The following is a 22,576-nucleotide window of genomic DNA, read 5'->3' on the forward strand; positions in this document are numbered from 1 at the left end:
AGCTAGGAATTTCAGGCTTTCCTGTGAAGTTACACCTTTCATACCTGGAGCAGTATACAATGGCTTAAAATATGCTGTATACCCTCAAATATCCACCAACTCATTCCTTACCATTAATAAGGTGTTGTTTGAATTGCTGCTCCGTTGATGACCTGAATTTCTTGTATCTTTAAATTTTTTTTCATTATCTCATAGTTTTTTATAAGTTAACTGTATTTCTGTATCCCTCTTCACCCTTTAAAAAAAGTACTGAATTGGTCACACGTTTGAAGAGCGAGGGCACCTCATGCTCATTCGTGTGTCATTTGGGTTTTAAAGTTTTTTTTAAAATACCCAGAAAAGTGGGTATACAGCTCTGTGATTTTTCACAAAATATGTATACTCAAATAACCACCACCTAGAATAAGAAGCGAAATGTTACCAGCACTACAAACATTACCTCTAGAAAGATTGACCAGTTTTCCTGGATACTGGCAATATAGATTAGTTTGCACCTCTTTTTGCGTGTTATATAAATGGAATGATACAGCATGTGCTCTGTTCTTTCCACTCAGTGTTATGCTTGTGAAATATCTTATGTTGTTGGGTGTGGTTGTAGAACATCCATTTATATTGTGGTCTATTCTATAATGTTAATTAACCATAATGACATTATGCATTCTGCTGATGGGCATCAGGATATCTGGAATAGGGCTGTTTAGGAATAGTGCTTCTACAATGCATCTTGGTCCGGCGCTATGGCGCAGTGAGTGAAAGCTGCCACCAGGGTGCCAGTTCAAATCCTGGCTGCCCCGCTTCTGATCCAGCTCTCTGCTAATGGTCTGGGAAAGCAGCGGAGGATGGCCCAAGTGTGTGGGTGCCTGTTCCTACTTGAGAGACCCAGAAGAATCTCCTGGCTCCTGGCTCCTGGCTTTGGATAGGCCCAGCTCTGGCCGTCGCAACCATTTAAGGAGTGAACCAGTGGATGAAAGATCCTCTCTCTGTCTCCCTCTTTCTCTGTAATTTTGTCTTATAAATAAATAATAATAAATACAAATGAGTGAATCTTAGAATGTTTCTTTTGGAAAACATTTGTCTTCTTTCTTTGGGGTTTTTACCTAAAAACTATTATTATTGGTCATAGAGTGTTTACATTTTCATTTGTAGTAGATATTGCCAGATGGTTTTATGAAGTTCTTTTTTTTTTAAGATTTATTTATTTATTTGAAAATCAGATTTACACAAAGAGAGAAGGAGAGGCAGAGAGAGAGAGGTCTTCCATCCGCTGGTTCACTTCCCAATTGGCCGCGACGGCCAGAGCTGAGCTGATCCGAAGCCAGGAGCCAGGAGCTTTTTCCAGGTCTCCCACGTGGATACAGGGGCCCAAGGACTTGGGCCATCTTCTGCTTTCCCAGGCTGGTAGCAGCGAGCTGGATGAGAAGTGGAGCAGCTGGGACTTGAACCAAATGCCCATATGGGATGCCGGCACTGCAGGCCAGGGCGTTAATCCACTGCGCCACAGCGCCGGCCCCTAAAACATTTTCAATATAACTGCCTTGCACATCATTCATTGGATTTACTTTGTTGAATATTTCATATATATGTGATGTTTTGGGATGGTGACTTTATTTTCATTTTAATATCTTACTGGTAATTCTAATATGAGGATAACCTTGGTCTTTGATCATTTATATTGGTTTCATATGCATTATTTGTTTTTTTCTGGATGCTGGACATTGTGAATAAAAAAATAACATAGAACCCAGATTATATAAGATGATTTCTTTTTCCATTGAGCTTATTTGTTTCTTGGCTCGGCATATATAGTGGCACACTGATGAACATGATTTAAGGATTAGAGGTGAAGCAAGGCTGGGTAACAATTTAGGTTAGACCTGTAGTTTGCCCTTTTTTTTTTTTTTTTTTTTTTTTTTTTGTTAAAGATTTACTTGTTTATTTGAAAGGCAGAGTTACAGAGAGGCAGAGAGAGAGAGAGGTCTTTCATCCTCTGGTTCACTCCCCAAATGGCCAAAAAGCCAAAGCTGGACTGATCTGACGCCAGGTCTCCAGGTCTTCTTCCAGGTCTCCCACGCCGGTACATGGGCCAAGTCTTTGGGCTGTCCTCCACTGCTTTTCCTAGGCCATATCAGAGAGCTGGACCAGAAGTGGAGCAGCCAGGACTCGCCAATATGGGATGTCGGCACTGCAGGCTGCAGCCCTATCCGCTATGCCCCAGTTTGCCCTGTTTGCCCTGTTTGCCCTGTTTTTAAGGTCTCTTCCTCCAACACTTTCAGATGAGAACCTGGAATAATCACTACCAAAAATCCTTTTGAGCCTTGAAATCTTAGTAATATAAAAAAAAAAAACTTCTGATTTTCAGAGGTCTTGATTCAGTTGTTGTGGTTGGTTTTTGTTTGTTTTAATTTGAAAGGCAGAGGGAGAGGGAGAGGGGGAGAGAGAGATAGTTCATATGTTTGTTCATTCCCCAAAATGCTGCAACTGCCAGGGCTGGGCTAGGCTGAAGCCAGGATCTTTAACCCACTCTCCCACATGAGCCATCCTCCACTGCTTTCCTAGAGGCGTTAGCTGGGAGCTGGATCAGAAGTGAGACCTGAACTGTGACCAAATAGGATGCTGGATTGTAGGTGGTGGCTTAGCCTACTGCACCACAACTTTGGCCCCCAATTTAGCTTTTTAGCCTCCCACATCTCAGACTTCAGAATCTAGAGGGAAATCAGCCATGTGATTAAAGCCCAGCTGATTTGCAGTTTTGTTTTTTTTTTTTTTTTTTGACAGGCAGAGTGGACAGTGAGAGAGAGAGACAGAGAGAAAGGTCTTTGCCGTTGGTTCACCTTCCAATGGCCGCCGCGGCTGGCGCGTTGTGGCCGGCACACCACGCTGATCCAATGGCAGGAGCCAGGTACTTCTGGTCTCCCATGGGGTGCAGGGCCCAAGTACTTAGGCCATCCTCTACTGCACTCCCGGGCCACAGCAGAGATCTGGCCTGGAAGAGGGGCGACCGGGACGGAATCCGGCGCCCCGACCGGGACTAGAACCCGGTGTGCTGGCGCTGCAAGGCGGAGGATTAGCCTAGTGAGCCACGGCGCCGGCTCATTTGCAGTTTTGTGACTCCAGACCATGAGACTCTGCTGGCTTCTGTGTCCTCCATTCGTGGCCCTCTGAACCAAGCCCAGTTTTTTCATCCTTTACTTCTTCCCAAATCAGCAAATGCCCCAAGGGAAGTAAAGCTATAGTTTATCAGCTTACTTCTAAGCAATTATCCCTTCTGCAGATTCTTATCCCCCCTTCTCATTGCTTCAGCAACTCTGTGATGCCTTTACCAGATGGTGCTTTTCTAGTATTTTATCATGATTTTCTGGTTATTGGCATAAGCATTGATCTCAAACAAATTGTTCCATCCTAATGGGAAATGAAAAATTTATGTTTCCATCCTCCATCGTTTAAGTTCATCTCGTGAGACTGTGGAGCTCAACAACTGATCGGGACAAGAAAAAAATATATATTGAAAAGGAATTTAGAATAATAGTACTGTAGATTTGATCAGAAAAAAAGTTTTGCATTAGAAAATTATTTGGTTTGCTAAAGGTTACACAGCAGAAGCATAGCTGTCACTCAACTACCACTCCCTTAACCTGTGGTACTGAAGTGCTTCTGAGTATGGAAGCCAAGAATCTTTGAAGAGCTTCCCATAAAACACGACAAGACTTAAACGCTTACCTTTGATCAGCAACATGAAGTTGAATGTTTAAAATTTTGAATTCCTGGGTTTAAACTAATTGTTTAATTGTAATGGTTAATGTTTACTCTTTCTCTCTATTATATTAATTAATGTTTGTTAATATTCCACTGTGAGGTTCCCTTGTATATCACATGAAATGTATGCAAGCTGGTTTTTTCCCTTTAATTTTTTTTAAAGATTTATTTGGGGGCTGGCACTGTGGCATAGTTGGTAAAGCTAGGGCCAGTTCAGACTCGGCTGTTTCATTTCTTTTCCAGCTCTCTGCTGAAAACAGTAGAAGATGGCCCAGGTGCTTGGGACCTGCACCCATGTGCTAGCGTAGGAGACCTGGAAGAAGCTCCTGGCTACCGGTTTTGGATCAGCCCAGCTCTGGCTGTTGTGGCCATTTGGGGAGTGAACCAGCGGATGGAAGATCTCTTCTATGCCTCTGCCTCTGCCTCTTTGTAACTCTGCCTTTCAAATGGATAATTTAAAAAAAATTATTTATTTATTTGAAAGGTAGAGCTACACAAAGAGAGAGAGTGAGAGCGAGAGAGAGATGGAGAAAGAGAGTTGGAGAGAGAGAGAGAGAGAAATCGGGTCTTGCATCTGCTGATTCACTCCCCAAATGGCCGCAATGGCTGGGGTTGAGCCAGACCAAAGCTAGGAGTCAGGAGTTTCTTCCAGATCTCCTACAGGGATACAGGGACCCAAACAATTAGGCTATCCTCTGCTGCTTCTTCAGGCTCATTAGTAGGGAGCTGGATTGCAAATGGAGCAGCTGGATATTGAACTGGTCTGGAGTATGTGATGGCAGCATCACAGGTGGCCACTTTACCCACTATGCCACAACACTGACCCCTTTTCTTTACTTTTAATAGTTGTTTAATTTTCAATAATTATTATGAAGCACTTCCATCCTGGTAACTTTAGGATTTGGGCAAAATTATGTGTAAAATTTATAACATTGTCTCAGTGCTTTGTAAATTTGTGTTAAGCAAATTATATTTCTGTAATTTTTAAAAGACTTTTTAAAATTTATTTGAAAGGCAGAGTTACAGAGAGAGAGATGGAAAGACAGAGAGAGATCTTCCATCTGCTGGTTCACTTTCCAAATGGCTACAGCATCTGCAGCTGGGCCAGGCCAAAGCCAGGAGCCCAGTGCTTCTTCCAGGTCTTGCATGTGGTTTCAGGGGCCCAAAAACTTGGGCCATCTTTCCCAGGCACATTAGCAGGGAGTTGGATTGGAAGTGGAGCAACCGGATCTGAATCTGGTGCCCATATGGGATGCTGGCATCACGGGTGGAGGCTTAACCTGCTACGCTACAACACTGGCCCCAATTTCTCTAATTTTTGAGCACTTTTTTGGATAGAGATTAATTTTTGTCCTCGATGTTAGAACAAATACATCTTAGATATTAACTGACATTACTGTGTCAAAAACTAGTCTAGGGCCAGGTGTTTGGTGTAGCGGGTATGTTGCTCCCTGGGACACCTGCATCCCCTCTTTGGAGTGGCTGGGTTCAAGTCCTGGTGGCACCCCTCATTCCAGATTCCAGCTAATGCATACCCTTGGGAGGAAACAGGTGATGGCTCAAGTGGCTGGGTCCATGCCACCAACATGGGAGGCTTTCTGGCTTCCCTCTTGTCCCCACTGCCCAGGTAGCACTCAGGACTACTAAAATCCCAGATCCTTACAGCGTGTTTTACTGTTTGACTTGATCATTTCCCACTTTACACTAGAAGAATTATAGTAGTAGTTCTGAAGACCACTACAAACAGAACCAAATATTTCTTTAGGTTACTGGTGACAGCTCCAGCTGTTGTGGCCATTTGAGAGTGAACCTGTGAACGGCAGTTTCATATTCTCCACCTGCCTAGCCCCCCCACCTTAAACTGAAAAAAAATTGTATTTTAAGATTACTGAACATTCGCTTCTTAATTTTATGTGATGATCTACTGAAATTGGTTAAAAATCATCATGCATTTTTTACCCTTGTTTTGACAAAAGCAACAAAATATCTTTTTTCTAAATATAGGAACGACTTATTCCATGTTTATTACGGCTGAGACAAATGAAGGATGAAACTCTTCAGGCTGCAGTTAGAGAAATTTTGGCCTTGATTGGCTATGTGGATCCAGTGAAAGGGAGAGGAATTCGAATTCTTACAATTGACGGTGGAGGAACAAGGTAAGGCTAGACAAATTATTTTTAAAAACTACAGGTTAAGTTTAGCTTTAGGAATTGAAAAAAAAAAATAAAACCCTGACTTCCTATAATTATATCAGAGTACTTGAGCTTCAGTCTAACTCCACTCCTGATTCCAGCTTCCTGCTAACACACAATGCACTGTGGATGGCAGCAGGGGATGGTTCTAGTAGCTGGATCCCTGCCACCCACATGGGAGACCCAGGGTGGATTCCTGGCTCCTAGCTTCAGCTATTGCAGGCATTTGAATAGTGAACCAGGGATGGAAGATGCTCTCTCTCTCTCTCTTTCAAATAAATACATAAGTAAGTAACTAAATAAATATTAAAGAAAAGAAAGAGCCTGCTAATACAGTGTTAGGCATGTAGTAGAAACCTGACAAATGTATTTTTAAGTCCATTCTGAATTAACAGATTTTTGCCCTTGATTATACAAGTAGTTGGAAAGTTTAAAAGGGAGAAAAAGAAGAAAACAACTTAATTCCTTTTTTTTTTTTTACATTTATTTTATTTATTTGAAAGAGTTACAGAGAGAGGTAGAAACAGAGAAAGAGGTCTTCCATCTGCTGGTTCACTCCCCAGATGGCCGCAATAGCTGAAGCTGAGCCAGGAGCTTCTTCCAGGTCTCCCAGGTGGGGGCAGGGGCCCAAGGACTTGGGTCATCCTCCAGTTCTTTCCCAGTCGCATTAACAGGGAGCTGGATCAGAAGTAGAGCAGCTGGAACTTAATTGGCACCCCTGTGGGGTGCAGGCACTGCAGGTGGTGGCTTTAACCCACTGTGCCACAGTGCCAGCCTCAACAATTTAGTTCTAACAACTTCAAGATGATTTAAATATTTTGAATTATTCCAGTCTTTCTGTGTGAATATATATACATACATATGTGTTTAATTTTTGTGATAATATAGGTCACATTGTTAAGTATGTTAAATATGTTTTATCCAGCATTGTCTTTCATTTGTCATGTTTCACCTTGAATTGATGTGTCTTACCTCTCCTGAAATCCACTTTATTTGTTATCATTAAAAATTCAACATGTTTGGTTTTCTACTTGAATCTGTTGATGGCTTCCTGTTAGCAGTATCAAAGTAGAACTTGACGCTGTGCATTTTATTTTGTGACGGCTGTGTTGCTATGCTCCAGGTCTTACTCTCCCCACACCTTTATTCCATTGCTTTAGTATAACCATCCAGTATTAAGTATTATTATCCAGTATTAGGCATCATCCATGTGATGTACACACCCTGAAAGCTATTTCTTCTTTCACATTCCTTCATGAAATATTTAGTGCCTTTGGCAAGAATCCAGAAATGAACAAATTCAGCATTAATTAATACACCCTTAATCCAGAGTACTGTCCTAAGGTTACTGAGAGTTTTGGAAAAACAAATCATTGAAAGGGAGCTTCAAAACCTGGCTAGTGAGAGATATAAAGCACACCAGCACCCAACAACTGGTGGATGGAGGTTTTAAGTGTTTTTGGTGAGCGGGGATGTTTAAGAAAGTATCTTACATTGTCTTTGTATTTAAAGCAATACTAGTACAAATTTTTTAATGTGCTACTGTAAGACAGGTTTAAACCACAATTTAGACACTAGTTTTTCAGAGGTGCTCCTAAAAATTTGGTCAGACAATCTTTTCTGATCCATTTTTATATTAGTAGTTTTCATTGTTAGCTTGTAAGATCCAAAGGCAATTTTTAGAATTGCTTTATTGAAAAACGTAGTGAAATTCTCGTTTTCCCTTTGACTTTTCTACAGGGGTGTTGTTGCTCTTCAGACACTCAGAAAATTAGTTGAACTTACTCAGAAGCCGGTTCATCAGCTCTTTGATTACATTTGTGGTGTCAGCACAGGTAATTACTGCGTATTATATAGAGAGGTGGTGTGTTCCAGCTGCACATGAAGCAAAAGAACATGAGTCACAGAAATGATACAAATTAGTTTCATGCTTTGACAATGAATAATCCTTCAGTTTGCTTAATGAACTTTAAAACAAAATGTTCATTTTGAGTATATTAATTTTTGGAAATATATTTTTATGCATTTTTCTAATATATCTTAATAAGCCACAATCACAAATACAAATTACCCATTGCTTTATGATATATTCACCTTTTTAGGAGAGTAATGGCTGGAAGGAAGGAGGGTACTCACTTGTTGTACTTTAACTGAGTTAAAGATAGATAAGATGTTGCTTTTTGGTGAGAGTTGTTTGTGAAGATGTTGCTTGCTGAATCATTTATCTGGTTGTCTGAAGGCAGAATTTAGATTGATAAATGTGAGAACCTATATTTTTAAAAAGCTACTTTAATATTTCTAGTTGATATACATTTAAAATTATAGTTTCATGTTTGTATTGAAGAAACTGGCAATTTAGGATATAATTGTTACTGAATAATTTCTTAGTTTTTGCTGGCTCATCATCAAATGAATTTTGTTTTCTGTGTTATTTTATTCTATTTTCAACATCGACTGTCTCAGCTATTTTATTTTTTGTCTTTTTCCCCGCGGTCTGTATAAGACTCTCCAGCTACCATTGGCTATTGCTCACTGCCCAGGTAGCACTCAGGACTACTAAAATCCCAGATCTTGCAGCGTGTTTTACTGTTTGACTTGATCATTTCACACTTTACATTAGAATTATAGTAGTAGTTCTGAAGACCACTACAAACAGAACCAAATATTTCTTTAGGTTACCCGTGACAAGTGTGAGAAGTATTCCCAGAGGGCAGGGAACTTGCTGCTCAATTATCAAAACTAAATGATGACAGCAGTTGCAAGGATGACTGAAAGCATAAGGAATCCCTGGCCTTTTTATGCTTGAATCCTCTGGAATAAGAAATCACTGAACACTGCTTCCACGGGGTGTTAGCAAATTTGGAAAATACTGGATTAAAGGAGGCTAAACAGGTGTGTTTATTTGTTAACAGAAGAACTTCTGTAAATAATATGTATATGTCAGACACATAGTACAAATTCAAGTATGTATATCTGAAATTGTCTTAACTCCAAATATCTAAAGAGGCATTTCTCAAAATTGGTACTTTTTGGTACATTTTGGGGAAATGTTAGCCAGACCATTTCTGTTGAATTTCAGAATGGTCCTAGTGTTTCACATGTTTGAACACATGTACAAGCTAACTTCTCGCTTTGGCACTGTTGTTGAAGGTGGATTCTAAATAAAGAGAATCTCAAAGCACAGATCATCCTTGGAGTAGAATATCAAGTTACATAATACATGCGTTTCTGTATTTATCATGGTGTCTTTTCCATGCTACCTTAACTTGCAATACCGTAACTTGCAATACAACGCTTATAATCTTATTTTTCAATGTTGTGTATTTTAAGTTTTTTTGCACTTAGTTTTTATAAAGTTAATACATGTTTAGTTCAAGGTAATGTCCTTACCAATTTAATAAAAGTAATTTGTTTTTTGACTGTATGTTCATCTTTATAGTTATTAAAAAGATAAAATCTAATATTTTGAAAATTATTTATTATGTTAATTATAGGCTTTCTGAATATTAAAAAATTTCTGTTGTTATAGCTTAACTATGTATATTTAAAACATAAGTTGCCTGATCTTTTACTAGAATAATACCAAGTATAAAAAATATGTTAAATATTTAAAATATATTCTGATAGCATAATATTGATAGTTTTTTCTTTGTATTTTTTCATGCTCACAGGTTATGAGCGGTGATAGTCAGCAGATACTTCCTCATCCTGTCCTCTCATATCCCCAGCTTTCTCCTCCCGTTTTGCTCCCTAGGTTAGGCTAATTAGGTCCACTAGGTGGCAGTGGATCCTACCAGTTACAGCTAGTATATATAAAATTAGCTATTGAGAAGGCCATCCCAGAGTACCTATTTTCTTTAATTACATTGGTTGTAGGGCCAGCTGAAGGAGTAATTGTTTAATGAACTGGTGGGTTGTCAAATACACTGTATTCTATGACTGAAACTAGCAATTAATGTTAGAAACGCCATTATCTATCGCAACATCTTACTTATATACTATTTCATGTTAAATAATGTATTTTTTAAAGATTTATTTGTTTATTTGAAAGTCAGAGTAACAGAGAGAGAAACACACAGAGAGAGAGAGATCTTCCATCCACTGATTTACTCCCTAAATGACCACAATGGCCGGGGCTGTACCAGGCCAAAGCCAGGAGCCTGGAGCTTCAACTGAGTCTCCCATCAGCTCAGGCACTTGGGCCATCTTCCACTGCTTTCCCAGGCTTATTATAAGCAGGGAGCTGGATTGGAAGTACAGATCCAAGACTCAAACCAGTGCCCATGTATGATGCCAGCATTGCAGGGGGTGACTTAACCCACTGCACCACAGTGCCAGTCCTTAAGTAGCATGTTTTTTATAATGTTTTAAATTGTCATCATTACTACAGTTGGGCAGCATTTATTTTAATCTTTTGGGGGCCTATACATTTGTTGTTTCAATGCATTTTACTTGTTATTATTCCTTTTTTGTTGTTGTTGTTTTTTAGATTTTATTTATTTATTTGAAAGGCAGAGTTACAGAGAGGCAGAGAGATCTTCCACCTGCTGGTTCACTCCCCAAATGGCCACAATGGCCGGAGGTGGGTCGATCCAAAGCCAGGAACCAGGAGCTTCTTCCAGATCTCCTACATGGGTGTAGGGGCTCAAGGACTTGGACCATCTTCTACTGCTTTCCCAGGCCATAGCAGAGAGCTAGATTGGAAGTAGAACAGCGGGGACTAGAATTGGCACCCATATGGGATGTCAGCACTGCAGGCAGCGGCTTTACTCACTACACTATAGTGCTGGCCCCACTATTCCTATTTTACAGAAATCAGGGTTCTGAGAAGTTAAGTAATTTGTGATTTAGCTAGACAATATCAAAGCTAGAATTTAAGTCAGGACTGTGACTCTGACCTTACAATCCTAATGCTGTAACATTGCTGCTGATAAACTAACAATTCTTTTTTTAGGTGCCATATTAGCTTTCATGTTAGGACTGTTTCATATGCCACTGGATGAATGTGAAGAACTTTATCGAAAACTAGGATCAGATATATTTTCACAAAATGTCATCGTTGGAACAGTGAAAATGAGCTGGAGCCATGCATTTTATGATAGTCAGACATGGGAGAAGATTCTTAAGTAAGTTATGGTGATTCTTTTTTAAAATGTTCTAATTATAAATATAAAATGTACAGATTTTAATTTGAAAAATAGAGAAAAATATAAAGAATATTAAATTATTAATCACACTAATTAGAGGTAACACTTGCTGTTTTAGTGAGTCATATTCTAGTCATTGATTTTTTGGTTTCATGTGTGTGAGATTTGCATGTAAAAGTTACAATTTCTTCCTTGAAAAAGTGACAGACTAGCATATTGATCATATTTGCATCTTATTGTTTTTACTAAACATATTAATCTGTTCTCAAGTCATTCGTGACAAATCATTTCTTTACAGTTAATACAATACCATAAAGTAGAAAGTTAGTCATGCACAATCCTATTATTCAGTCATAGACCTTATAATATATTTCCTTCTGATTTTTGACAGACATATATACATTTCAAAATACATTTTGTATAATTGAAATTATAAATTTGTGTTACTCTTTTCCCAACTTTATTAAAATCTCTTTGACACATTTTTTTTGAAATTTTTTTTATTTATTTGAAAGCCAGAGTTAGCAAGGGAGAGATAGAGAGGGAGAGATAAAGAGATACCTTCCATTCACTGATTCACTCCCCAGATGGCTACAACAGCCAAGGCTGTACCAGGCCAAAGCCAGGAGCCAGGAGCTTCATCCGGGTCTCCCACATGGGTGGCAGAGGCTCAAGTACTTGGTCTTGTGCTGCTTTTCCAGGCCATTAGCAGGCAGCTGGATTGGAAGTAGAGCAGCCGGGTTATGAAGTGGTACCCATATGGGATGCCCGCATTGCAGGCAGCAACATAGTCTGCCATGCCACAATGCTGGGCGCCAGCATTTTTTAAAATGTGCTTTATTCTATAGTATGATGGTGCCATATTTTCTCAGCCATTTCCATTTTGGATATTTAGGATATTTATGATGACCATAATTTTCTGTGATTTTGAAAATTACTGTGATAGGACACTTTATGTTTTGTCCACATTATGAAATATGTCAGTATGTCAGTTTAATTTTTATTTACTTGTTTTTATTTATCTGCAGAAGCTCAGAGACAGAGAAATCCCCCATCTGCTGGTTTATTCCCCAAATGTCCGCAACGGCCAGGGCTGGGCTATGTTGAAGCTAGGACCCAGTGACTCAATCCAGGTCTCCCACATGAATGGCAGAGACCTAAATACTTTAGCCATCACTTGCTACCTCCCAGAGTGCACATTAGCAGAAAGCTGGAATTGGAAGCAGAGCTGAGACTCAAACCCACGCACTCTGATATGGAATATTGGTGTCCCAAGTGGCATCTTAGCCAGTAGGCCAAGCCTCCCCTCCCTGAGGCCAGTTTATCCAGTTTATAAGAAGCTTAATTATTGGTCAAATGTTAGTGTGTTTGAAAAATATATTATTTTATGGGAAGTAGAGAATATATTAATAGTAAAAATAATGTGATCACTATTAACATGATGAGATATTTCTTTCTGGAATTTCCTTTTTTTAAAATTTTTTTATTTATTTATTTTTTGACAGGCAGAGTGGATAGTGAGAGAGACAGAGAGAAAGGTCTTCCTTTCACCCTCCAATGGCTGCCACGGCTGATGCGCTGCGGCTGGCGCACCATGCTGATCCAAAGGCAGGAGCCAGGTGCTTCTCCTGGTCTCCCATGGGGTGCAGGGCCCAAGCACTTGGGCCATCCTCCACTGCACTCCCTGGCCACAGCAGAGAGCTGGCCTGGAAGAGGGGCAACCGGGACAGAATCCGGTGCCCTGACAGGGACTAGAACCCGTGTGCCGGCGCCGCTAGGTGGAGGATTAGCCTAGTGAGCCGCGGTGCCGGCCTGGAATTTCCTTTAGATAAACAACTGTATGTGTATGTGGTTATGAGTGTGTATGTTTTCATCACCTTCAAACAATTGGGACCATATATGTAGTTTTATATCCTGCATTTTCACTTAGCTTTGTCTCATAAATTATTTCCCATGCCATTTATTGGTTTTTGAAAAACCTTTTAATGATTGTTTATTCTTCCATTTTGTAGATGTACTATTTTTTTTTTTTTAAGATTTATTTATTTTATTTGAAAGGCCTAGTTACAGACAGGCTGAGGCAGAAAGAAAGAGGTTTTCCATCTGCTGGTTCACTCCCTAGCTGGCCACAATGGCTGGAGCTGCTCCAATCCAAAGACAGGAGCCAGGAGCTTCTTCCAGGTCACCCATGTCGGTGCAGGGGCCTGAGCACTTTGGCCTTCCTGCACTGCTTTCCCAGGCCATAGCAGAGAACTAGATTGGAAGTGAAGCAGCTGGGACTCAAAAAATTGGCGCCCTTACGGGATGCCAGCACTGCAGGCAGCAGCTTTACCTGCTACACCACAGTGTTGGCCCCGTATTATGTTGTTGTTTTTCTTTTTTTTAAAGATTTATTTATTTGAAAGGCAGAATTATAGAGAGGCAGAGGCAGAAAGAGAGAGAGAGAGAGGTCTTCCATCCACTGATTCACTCCCCAGAAGGCCGCAATGGCTGGAGCTGTGCCAATCCAAAGCCAGGAGCCAGGAGCTTCTTCCAGGTCTCCCATGTGGGTGCAGGGGCCCAAGTTCTTGAGCCATCCTCTACTGCTTTCCCAGGCCATAGCAGCGAGCTGGATTGGAAGTGGAGCAGCTGGGACTAGAACCAGCACCCATATGGGATGCTGGCACTGCAGGCAGCAGCTTTACCTGCTACACTACAGCACTGGCCCCCAGATTATATTTTTATTTAATTCCCTTTTGGAAAGAAAACTATAGTTCAAAATAAAATTTAGATGGATATCCTACATCTCTACTTAAATCTCTTTATTTTTTTAAGTTAAATTTTGGAAGCAAGTTTTGGGTCTGAGAACAGACATGTTTTCAGGATCTTCATACATGGGGCCAGTGCTGTGATGTGGTAGGGTGGGCCTCCACCTGTGGTGCCAGCATCCCATATGGATACCTGTTCATGTCCCAGATGCCCCTCTTCTGATCTAGCTCTGTGCTGTGGCCTGGGAAGGCAGTGGAGGAAGGCCAAAATAATCGGGCCCCTGCACCCACATGGGAAAACTGGAGTAAGCTCCTAGCTCCTGGCTTGAGATCAGCCCAGCTCTGACCATTGTGGCCATTGTGGGGAGTGAACCAATGGCTGGAACACTTTTCTCTCTGTTTCTCCTTCTGTGTCTGTAACTCAGCCTCTGAAAGAAAGAAAGAGGGAAGGAGGGAGGGAGGAAGGAAGGTTGGATGGATCTTCATGCATATATAACTGAATTATTCTTCAAAATAGTTGTCCGGAGGCAGATTTTTGGTGCAACTTTGGACACTCCCATCCGTATCAGAGTGCCTGGGTTGGAGTCTTGGCTCAAACTCCAATCCAGCTTCCTGCTAATGCACATCCTGGGAGGCAGGCAGCAGGTTGGCTCAGGTACTTGGGTCCCTACCACATATGGGAGACCTGCATGGAGTTCCAGGCTCCTGGTTTCTCTCTGGCCTGACACCAGCTATTTTGGGCATTTGGGGAGTGAACCAGTGAGTGGAGGCTTTCTCTTTGTTTTTCAAATAAAAAATAATATTAATCCAGATGTGCTAACTCACTCATTGACCAGCATCAATTTGTATTTATCTTTACGAAATAAATACCAAACAATTTAATTTTTAAAACTTGGGGCTACCACTATGGCTTAGTGGGTAAAGTCACTGCCTGTAGTGCTGGCATCCCATATAGGTACCAGTTTGAGTCCCAGTTACTCTACTTCTGATCCAGCTTCTTGCCTGAGAAAGTAGTGGGAGATGGCCCAAGTGCTTGGGCCCCTGCACCCTTGTAGGAGACCCTCGGCCCAGTTCTGGCCATTGTGGCCACTTGAGGAGTGAATCAGAAGATGGAAGACTCTCTCTCTCTCTCTCTCTCTCTCTAACTCTGCCTGTCAAATAAATAAAAAATCTTAAAAAAAAAAAAAAACTATCGGTTTGAGATGTTTTGAAACTGGTATTTCAGTTTATATTGCATCACTTTGATTACTGGTGAATTTAGATGCTTTTTAAACTTTTAATTATATTCTTTTTTGGTGAATATTGAGGTCATCAACCTTGCCCATTTTTCTGTTGGAATATTTCTCATTATATTGTAAATGTTAATCATATATTGGCCTGCGCCGTGGCTCACTAGGCTAATCCTCCGCCTTGTGGCGCTGGCACACCGGTTTCTAGTCCCGGTCGGGGCGCCGGATTCTGTCCCCGTTGCTCCTCTTCCAGGCCAGCTCTCTGCTGTGGCCTGGGAGTGCAGTAGAGGATGGCCCAAGTGCTTGGGCCCTGCACCCCATGGGAGACCAGGAGAAGTACCTGGCTCCTGCCATCGGATCAGCGCGGTGTGCCGGCTACAGCGCGCCGGCCGTGGCGGCCATTGGAGGGTGAACCAACGGCAAAGGAAGACCTTTCTCTCTCTGTCTCTCTCTCTCACTGTCCACTCTGCCTGTCAAAAAAAAAAATGTCAATCATATATTGAAAATGCCTTTTAATTATTTTTATTATATATAGGATTTTTAAAAAGATTTATTTTATTTGTTTAAAAGGCAGAAAGTGTGGGAGAGACAGAGTCTTCCATCTACTGGTTCACTTCTCAGATAGCTGCAACAACTGGGGCTTGGCCACTCTGAAGCTGGGAGCCAGTAGCTTCCAGATCTCCCAAGTGAATGCAGGGGCCCAAGCACTTTCACCATCCTCTGCTGCTTTCTCAGGCACATAGCAGGGAGCCAGATTGGAAATGGAGCAGTTGGAACTCAAACCAGCACCCATATAGGATGTAACCCACTGTGCCACAATACCATCGCCTATATAGAGGATTTTAAAATCCTTATTTAGTCAGATCTTTTTCTTTAATGAGTTTTAACTTTACTTTCATGTTTATAAACTATTTTCTATCCTGAAACCAGGTAATTTATTTTATAATCCTAATGTTTTATTAGGTGTATATTCTTTAAAGACTTATTTTAAAAGCAGTGTGACAGAAAAAAGAGGGTAGGTGAGAGAGAGATCATCTACCTGCTGATTTACTCCCCAAATGAAATATTCAGGAGTTTGGTCTGGTCTAGGCCAAAGCCAGGAGCCTAGAACTCCATCCTGGTCTCCTCTGTGGGTGGCAAGGGTCCAAGTACTTGGGTCATTGTCCACTGATTTTCTGGGTGCATTAGCAGGAAGCTGCCACTGGGATTCGAACCAGCCCTCTGATATGAGATACCAGTATTACAAGTGACAGCTTAACCCACTATGCTGCAATGCCAGCCCCTATTAGGTTTATATTTAATTCTTAAGTCACCTGAAATTTATGTTGATCTATGTTGTAATGAGATCAAGCTTTATTTTGTTTCTCAAATATTAAATACCCCAGTACCACTTGCCAAGTATTTTCTCCTTTTTTTCACTGATTTGAGATCCCTCTTTTGTTGTATTTTAAATTCTTCTGTACATTACAGTCAATGCTCAAGTTTTTGTTTTTCTATTGATTTATGTTTGTATACATTCTGTAAATTTAATTGTTGTACCTTTGTATGATGTCTTTATATCAATACAGCAAGTCTTTTGTCCTTACTTCTTGTTAAGCTCTTCACTTAACTTTCAGAATGAACCTTTGATTACTTTTATTGCATAAAAAATTCCACTGATATTTTGATGTTATTTTGTGGAATATTGACATCTTTAGAGTTGTGAAATCTTCCCATCATTATTGTATGTTGGCTGCTTTTCAGTCTTGTATTTTATTTAAAAAAATATATATGAATTCTCATGAAATCATAAAATCATGATACTTTCTAGTAACAATTTTTAATGAAGGCTTAAACATTTAGTGTAAAGCCAGCTTCTCTGCTCTGAAATGCTTTTTTCATTTAGTTACTTAGAAAGTACCTTCGTGTGTATGCATATTTTGTTTCTTCCCCTTTCAGAGATTTTTATTTTTGGTCACAGCACTGATAAAATAAACTTCATAACTGTATTCAGTACCCCTACCTCCCCACCGCCACTTTCTCACTCAGCGTTTGCTGCAAAACAAACCACTCCAAAACTATGTGGCTTAAAGAAGTGGTGATTTCAGCTCAGAGTTCTTTGGTCTGCCTGGGTACTTCTGTTCTTGCCTGAGCTCATTAGGCTGGCTGCAGAGAGCTCAGCAAATACGTCTGGGCCAGCTGGGTCTGTGTCTCTCACCCCCTGCCCCTCCACATGGCCCTTCTCATCCCAGGCCTCATTTCATCATCCCCGTGTCAGGGTTTCCCGAGGACAGGCCCCAGTGCAAAGGCATTTAGCAAGCCTTGGTTCAATTGCGTGTTTGCTGATGCCCTGTTGGCCAAAGCCTCTGGAACTGAGGATGTATGTGGAAAGGGCCTCTATACAAATACATAGAGACCAGGAAGCAGTGATGTATCGGGGCCTATTACTATCATATTCTACCACAACTGCCCTCTGGCCTTTTTTGATATGAAATTTTCTTTGCGTTTATTGACAGCACTTGTGGTGTTTTTTTTTTTTTCTGATAATGATTTTATTTATTTATTTGAGAGGTAGAGTTACAGAGAGAGAGAGAGAGGTCTTCCATCCACTGGTTCACTCCTCAGATGACCACAACTGTCAGAGCTGGGCTGATCTGAAGCCAGGAGCTTCTTCCGAGTCTCCCATGTGGATGCAGGGGCCCAAGTGCTTGGGCCATCTCCTACTGCTTTCACAGGCCACAGCAGAGAGGTAGATGGGAAGAGGAAGAGCTGGGTCTTTATCCGGCACCCATATGGGATGCTGGCACCACAGGCAGAGAACCTACCACAGTGCCAGCCCTGATTTTGTTATTTTGTAGGTACTGTTTTTAATCATAGCATCAGTAGAATCTAGGAATTATAAGGATTTTTAAAATTATTTTCATGTTTCTCTGAAATAAGCAATTATCATTCCTAACTCTCTGAATTTATAACCTGATTCATGAAAGCATCTTAGCTGTTTGATCATTACAAGATTTAAATACAAAATAAATATGAACTTTACTTAAAAATGTGAATGCAGTATGCTCCCAAAATTTCTGTTCTAGTTTTCCAGCAAGAGTTCTAGGAAAAGATAAAGGCCCATACAAAGATAAAACTCCACCAGGTTCTTGCAGAGGAAACAGATCAGGTTGGGAAGGACAAGGATTACATTCGCTTTGGGAAGCACTGCACACTGATGTTTATAAAGCTTGGAAAGGCTACATCATGAAGCAGTTTATTAGTATTTCCTTTGTGTGAGATTCCCTAACGTTCTAGTTGAGAAATGGGAGTCGTATTTGAAAAATGTCTTTAGAAAAAATGGCTTTACTCTTGAAGAGAGTTGGTAAAGCAGGGGCAGATTCATCGTTTTTAAGTCTAGAAGAAGTCTGCGCTGAAATAAAATTCCCTGTTCATGAAAATTGCCACCCAAGACCATTTCTGTACTGTTCTAGTGATTTAAATGTCAACTGAGATGATTTTAAAAGCAGTTTCTTGATGACACTGTTCTGTACTACCTGCCGAAACAAGGTTAATGTCTAAATGTCCTGACCTGGTTTGTTGGGTAAGTGACTAGTGTGGATGCAATTCTGCAGTCTTAGCACAACTCCATTATCCTGTCAGTGGGACCCCGCGAATGGTTTCTTGTGCCTCGTGCCTTTACCCTGCGGTGTCCTGGCTCTGAATACGTTGCCATGCCACCTCTCGGTGTCTTTCTCAAGCTACACTTCTGCATCTTTCCCCATTATTGCGGCCTATATTGATAGCTCCGTCTCTGAACTGTGGGTGCTTCCAGTTTGAATCATAGATGAATAAATAGCTCTGTACTGTTCCCTGTTCACTAATTGGACCAGAAGCCTCCTAAGGATATTCTTGGACTTCTTTGTCCCTTCTCGCACTTTGACAATGCTGTGGGCAGACAGTAATTGCCTGGTATATGTTCCCCGATTGCTAGGAGATAAAATTATGTTAACATTCTTTATTCTCCTTCATTTAAGGGAGAGGATGGGATCTGCACTAATGATTGAAACGGCAAGAAACCCCATGTGTCCTAAGGTAAGCTCTGAGTCTCTTACATACAACCCTTCCATGGAAATGAAGGTCTGTGAGGGCCCTTTTCCGAGAGTACTTCAAAAAGTTCATGGAGAATGGAATTTAAAAATGAATCTTGGTGCAGTTTTTTTTTAATTTTTTTTAAGATTTATTTATTTATTTGAAAGAGTTACAGAGAGAGGAAAGGCAGAGAGAGAAAGAGAGAGAGAGAGGTCTTCCATCCGCTGGTTCACTCCATAATGGCTGCAACAGCTGGGAGCTATGTTGATCTAAAGCAAGGAGCCAGGAGCTTCTTCCAGGTCTCCCACATGGGTGCAGGGGCTCAAGGACTTGGGCCTTCTTCTACTGCTTTCCCAGGCCAGAGCAGAGAGCTGGACTGGAATTGGAGCAGCCAGGAATCGAACTGGCGCCCATATGGGATGCCGGCACTGCAGGCAGCGGCTCTACCAATAAGCCACAGTGCCGGCCCCCCATAATTGTATTTTAAAGTCCATGGGTACATAGTCTTTTCATAATACACATTTCCATGAACATTTTGTAGGCCACTTGGGTGAAAGAAAATTCTTTGGAATTTCTTCTAGTGGATTATATGCTAATTCCTTCTTCCATGAAGATAAAGAATGCAATCATTAAACCTTTTCTGTATCCAGTAAAAGTATAATAAACACATAAGAATGTGAAAAACTAGGACTAAAAATAAGAAAGATTTACTTTATCACAATTATTTAAATTAATTCCAGTGATTTAAGGAAAGTTATGGCATTTTTTTCTCTTAGATTTTTAAAGAGAACTTTATGTGCCTCCTGTATATTTGTGTGTGTGTGTGTGTGTGTGTTTGATTAGATTAATGTCCAAATGGAATCCCGCTTTTAAAAAATGTAATGTCATTTAGATACATCTCACTGTGGCTCCCATTCACTTGTTTATTTGTTTATTCCTAGTGATTTGAGATTTGCTTGAGTTCTGTTCTCTTTAATATTTGATTTAGGAATAGAATTTCTGTACCTTGGAAACCCAGGCAGCTTGTATTTATTCTCAGATGACAAGCTATAGCCATGAGAAATCATGTAACACTCTGTTCATTCCTAAACTCTGGCATAGTAATACATTTATTGATCCTGGAAATATTAATTATATATGCACTGTGCCATGCACCTTGGGCATGTTAGTGAGCAAATACAGACATAGATTTATTTATTAGCTCCATAGGGCAGTGTAGGTAAAATGTAGATGTAACACAGATAAGATATAATTTCCCTGAAATCAGTGCAATTGCTACAAAAACAGTTGGTTGAAAGCATATATTTAGAAGGACCTAAGGGAAGGCCCCTGAATGGAATCTTTAGCAAAGGGAATGACCTGTGGAGGAGGAGGCGTGGAGAATTCCCAGGAGCGAAAGGCTTCCTGAAGACTAGAGGCTATGGGTGCAAGGGCGGTGTGTGGAGTGAGGCTGGAAGGGTGAGCAGGTCAGACCACACAGGGCCTCGCAGGTATCAATAAAGAGATGACTGAGCTCTCTGGGAGAGCATCCTCAGGTGTAGTCTGCATCACTGTGTATTCACCTGTATGTCCAGGGCTCCTTTTTCATTTGCTTGCTTTTGAATTGTGAAGCTGTCATTAAAAAAAAAAAAAAAAACAAAAAACAAAAAAACAGAGTGAGTGTGTGGAAGCTTCAGCCACCTCAGAAACTCATTCGTCATGGTAAATGGAGCAGCCACCCAAACTTGTCTTAATTAGCCCTTAATATGTACTCATTGTAGAAAATCCCTCCAGATTACTGGTTTTGTTTTGTTTTGTTTTGTTTTTTTGTTTTTGGTTTTGTTTTGTTTTGTTTTGTTTTTTGACAGGCAGAGTGGACAGTGAGAGAGAGAGAGAGAGACAGAGAGAAAGGTCTTCCTTTTCCGTTGGTTCACCCTCTAATGGCTACCGCGGCCAGCGCATTGCGCTGATCCGAAGGCAGGAGCCAGGTGCTTCTCCTGTTCTCCCATGGGGTACAGGGCCCAAGCACTTGGGCCATGCTCCACTGCACTCCCTGGCCACAGCAGAGAGCTGGCCTGGAAGAGGGGCAACCGGGACAGAATCCGGCGCCCCGACCGGGACTAGAACCCGGTGTGCCGGCGCCGCTAGGCGGAGGATTAGCCTAGTGAGCCGCAGCGCCGGCCCTTCCAGATTTTATTGTATGGCTAACACTTTTCCAGGGTGGCCCAGAGACATACTTGAATTACTCTCAGGAATTTGGGATATAACTCTTTTTTTTTTTTTTTTAATTAAATAACAAGTAAATAGGCTCCCAGCAGGGCTTAGCACAGGACACTAGCAACTTCAGCCTCAGCAGTACCTTCCAACTTCTTAAGTTTGTGTCTCGGATCATTAACAAATACAGCACATTTTATAAAATTCAGCTGACAGCGATGCAGTCTGAGACGCGGGGTGGCTGACGTGGTTTTTTAATAACTGATCTGGAAGTCCCAGGAGTTTGTGTAATGATGCAGCTCGGCTTTACTGAAGTACAGATGCTTTCAAAGAGCACAGAAACAAAGACACCGTAACGACCCCATGGAAATAGCATAGTGTCTCATGTCTAAGGTGTCAGCCGTTGAGACCAGCACTGCGCCAGTTATTATTAAAGGTCTGGAAATAGATGCCCTCCTGAATGTCTTTTTAAATTATACAGTCAAGTACATCTCTTCTTATTGTTCTTTTAAAATACATGTCTCAGAATTCTCTCAGTACCACAAAGAAATCAGCTACTTAAGAAAGATGTGGTTCCCTTTGCTCAATGTTTTATTTGTTACACATTTACCATGTTCGATAGAGTTGTAGATTGTTTATTCATGCTACTAAATAGTACTTGATGTTCACAGATTGCAAAAATTGCTGCTAACTGTGGTGGTCTTCACTTTTTCATTCACCAGGTAGCTGCTGTAAGCACCATAGTAAACCGAGGGTCAACGCCGAAAGCTTTTGTGTTCCGGAACTACGGTCACTTCCCCGGCAGCCAGTCTCATTACCTGGGAGGCTGTCAGTACAAGATGTGGCAGGCCATCAGAGCCTCCTCTGCTGCTCCGGGCTACTTTGCAGAATACGCCCTGGGAAATGATCTCCATCAGGTACGTGGGCCTGTGTGGCTTCCCTTTGCATGTGTTCCGTGAGTCAGGGACTCAGCACTGACCCAGCGTCACTGCACTGCAGACGGGTCAGCCAGGGAGACATCCGCATTTCCACACCCAAAAGATATACAACTCAAGGCATTTGCTCTTCTTGACTGAATAAGACTCTTGACTTGAAAGCATATTTTTCAAAAGTTTTTTTTTTTTTGGTCTATTCAGTATGATGGAATTCACTGTATTATGGTCATCTTAATGAGAGAAAAATGAAGCTGGATGTAGGATTAGCTTTCCAAACATAAAAACAAAAAATAAGGGGCAACCCTTTGGCGCAGCAGCCAAGATGCTGCT

At 41.1% G+C, this 22,576-nt stretch overlaps 1 protein-coding gene across 1 annotated transcript in view; it reads left to right on the plus strand.

Moving 5' to 3' along the window:
- Positions 1-22,576, plus strand: part of PNPLA8 (patatin like domain 8, phospholipase A2) — a gene marked incomplete at its 5' end in the record, with an annotated part of 47,350 nt that overhangs the window by 8,267 nt on the left and 16,507 nt on the right. The window contains 5 exon segments of the mRNA NM_001171272.1: positions 5,758-5,909; positions 7,686-7,780; positions 10,900-11,071; positions 19,064-19,121; positions 22,034-22,228. Coding sequence (NP_001164743.1) covers positions 5,758-5,909; positions 7,686-7,780; positions 10,900-11,071; positions 19,064-19,121; positions 22,034-22,228 — 672 coding nt within the window.

The sequence above is a fragment of the Oryctolagus cuniculus genome, chromosome 3 (genome assembly GCF_051225735.1).
Source record: "Oryctolagus cuniculus isolate XC-2025 breed Fujian yellow rabbit chromosome 3, ASM5122573v1, whole genome shotgun sequence".
Lineage (NCBI taxonomy): Eukaryota > Metazoa > Chordata > Mammalia > Lagomorpha > Leporidae > Oryctolagus > Oryctolagus cuniculus.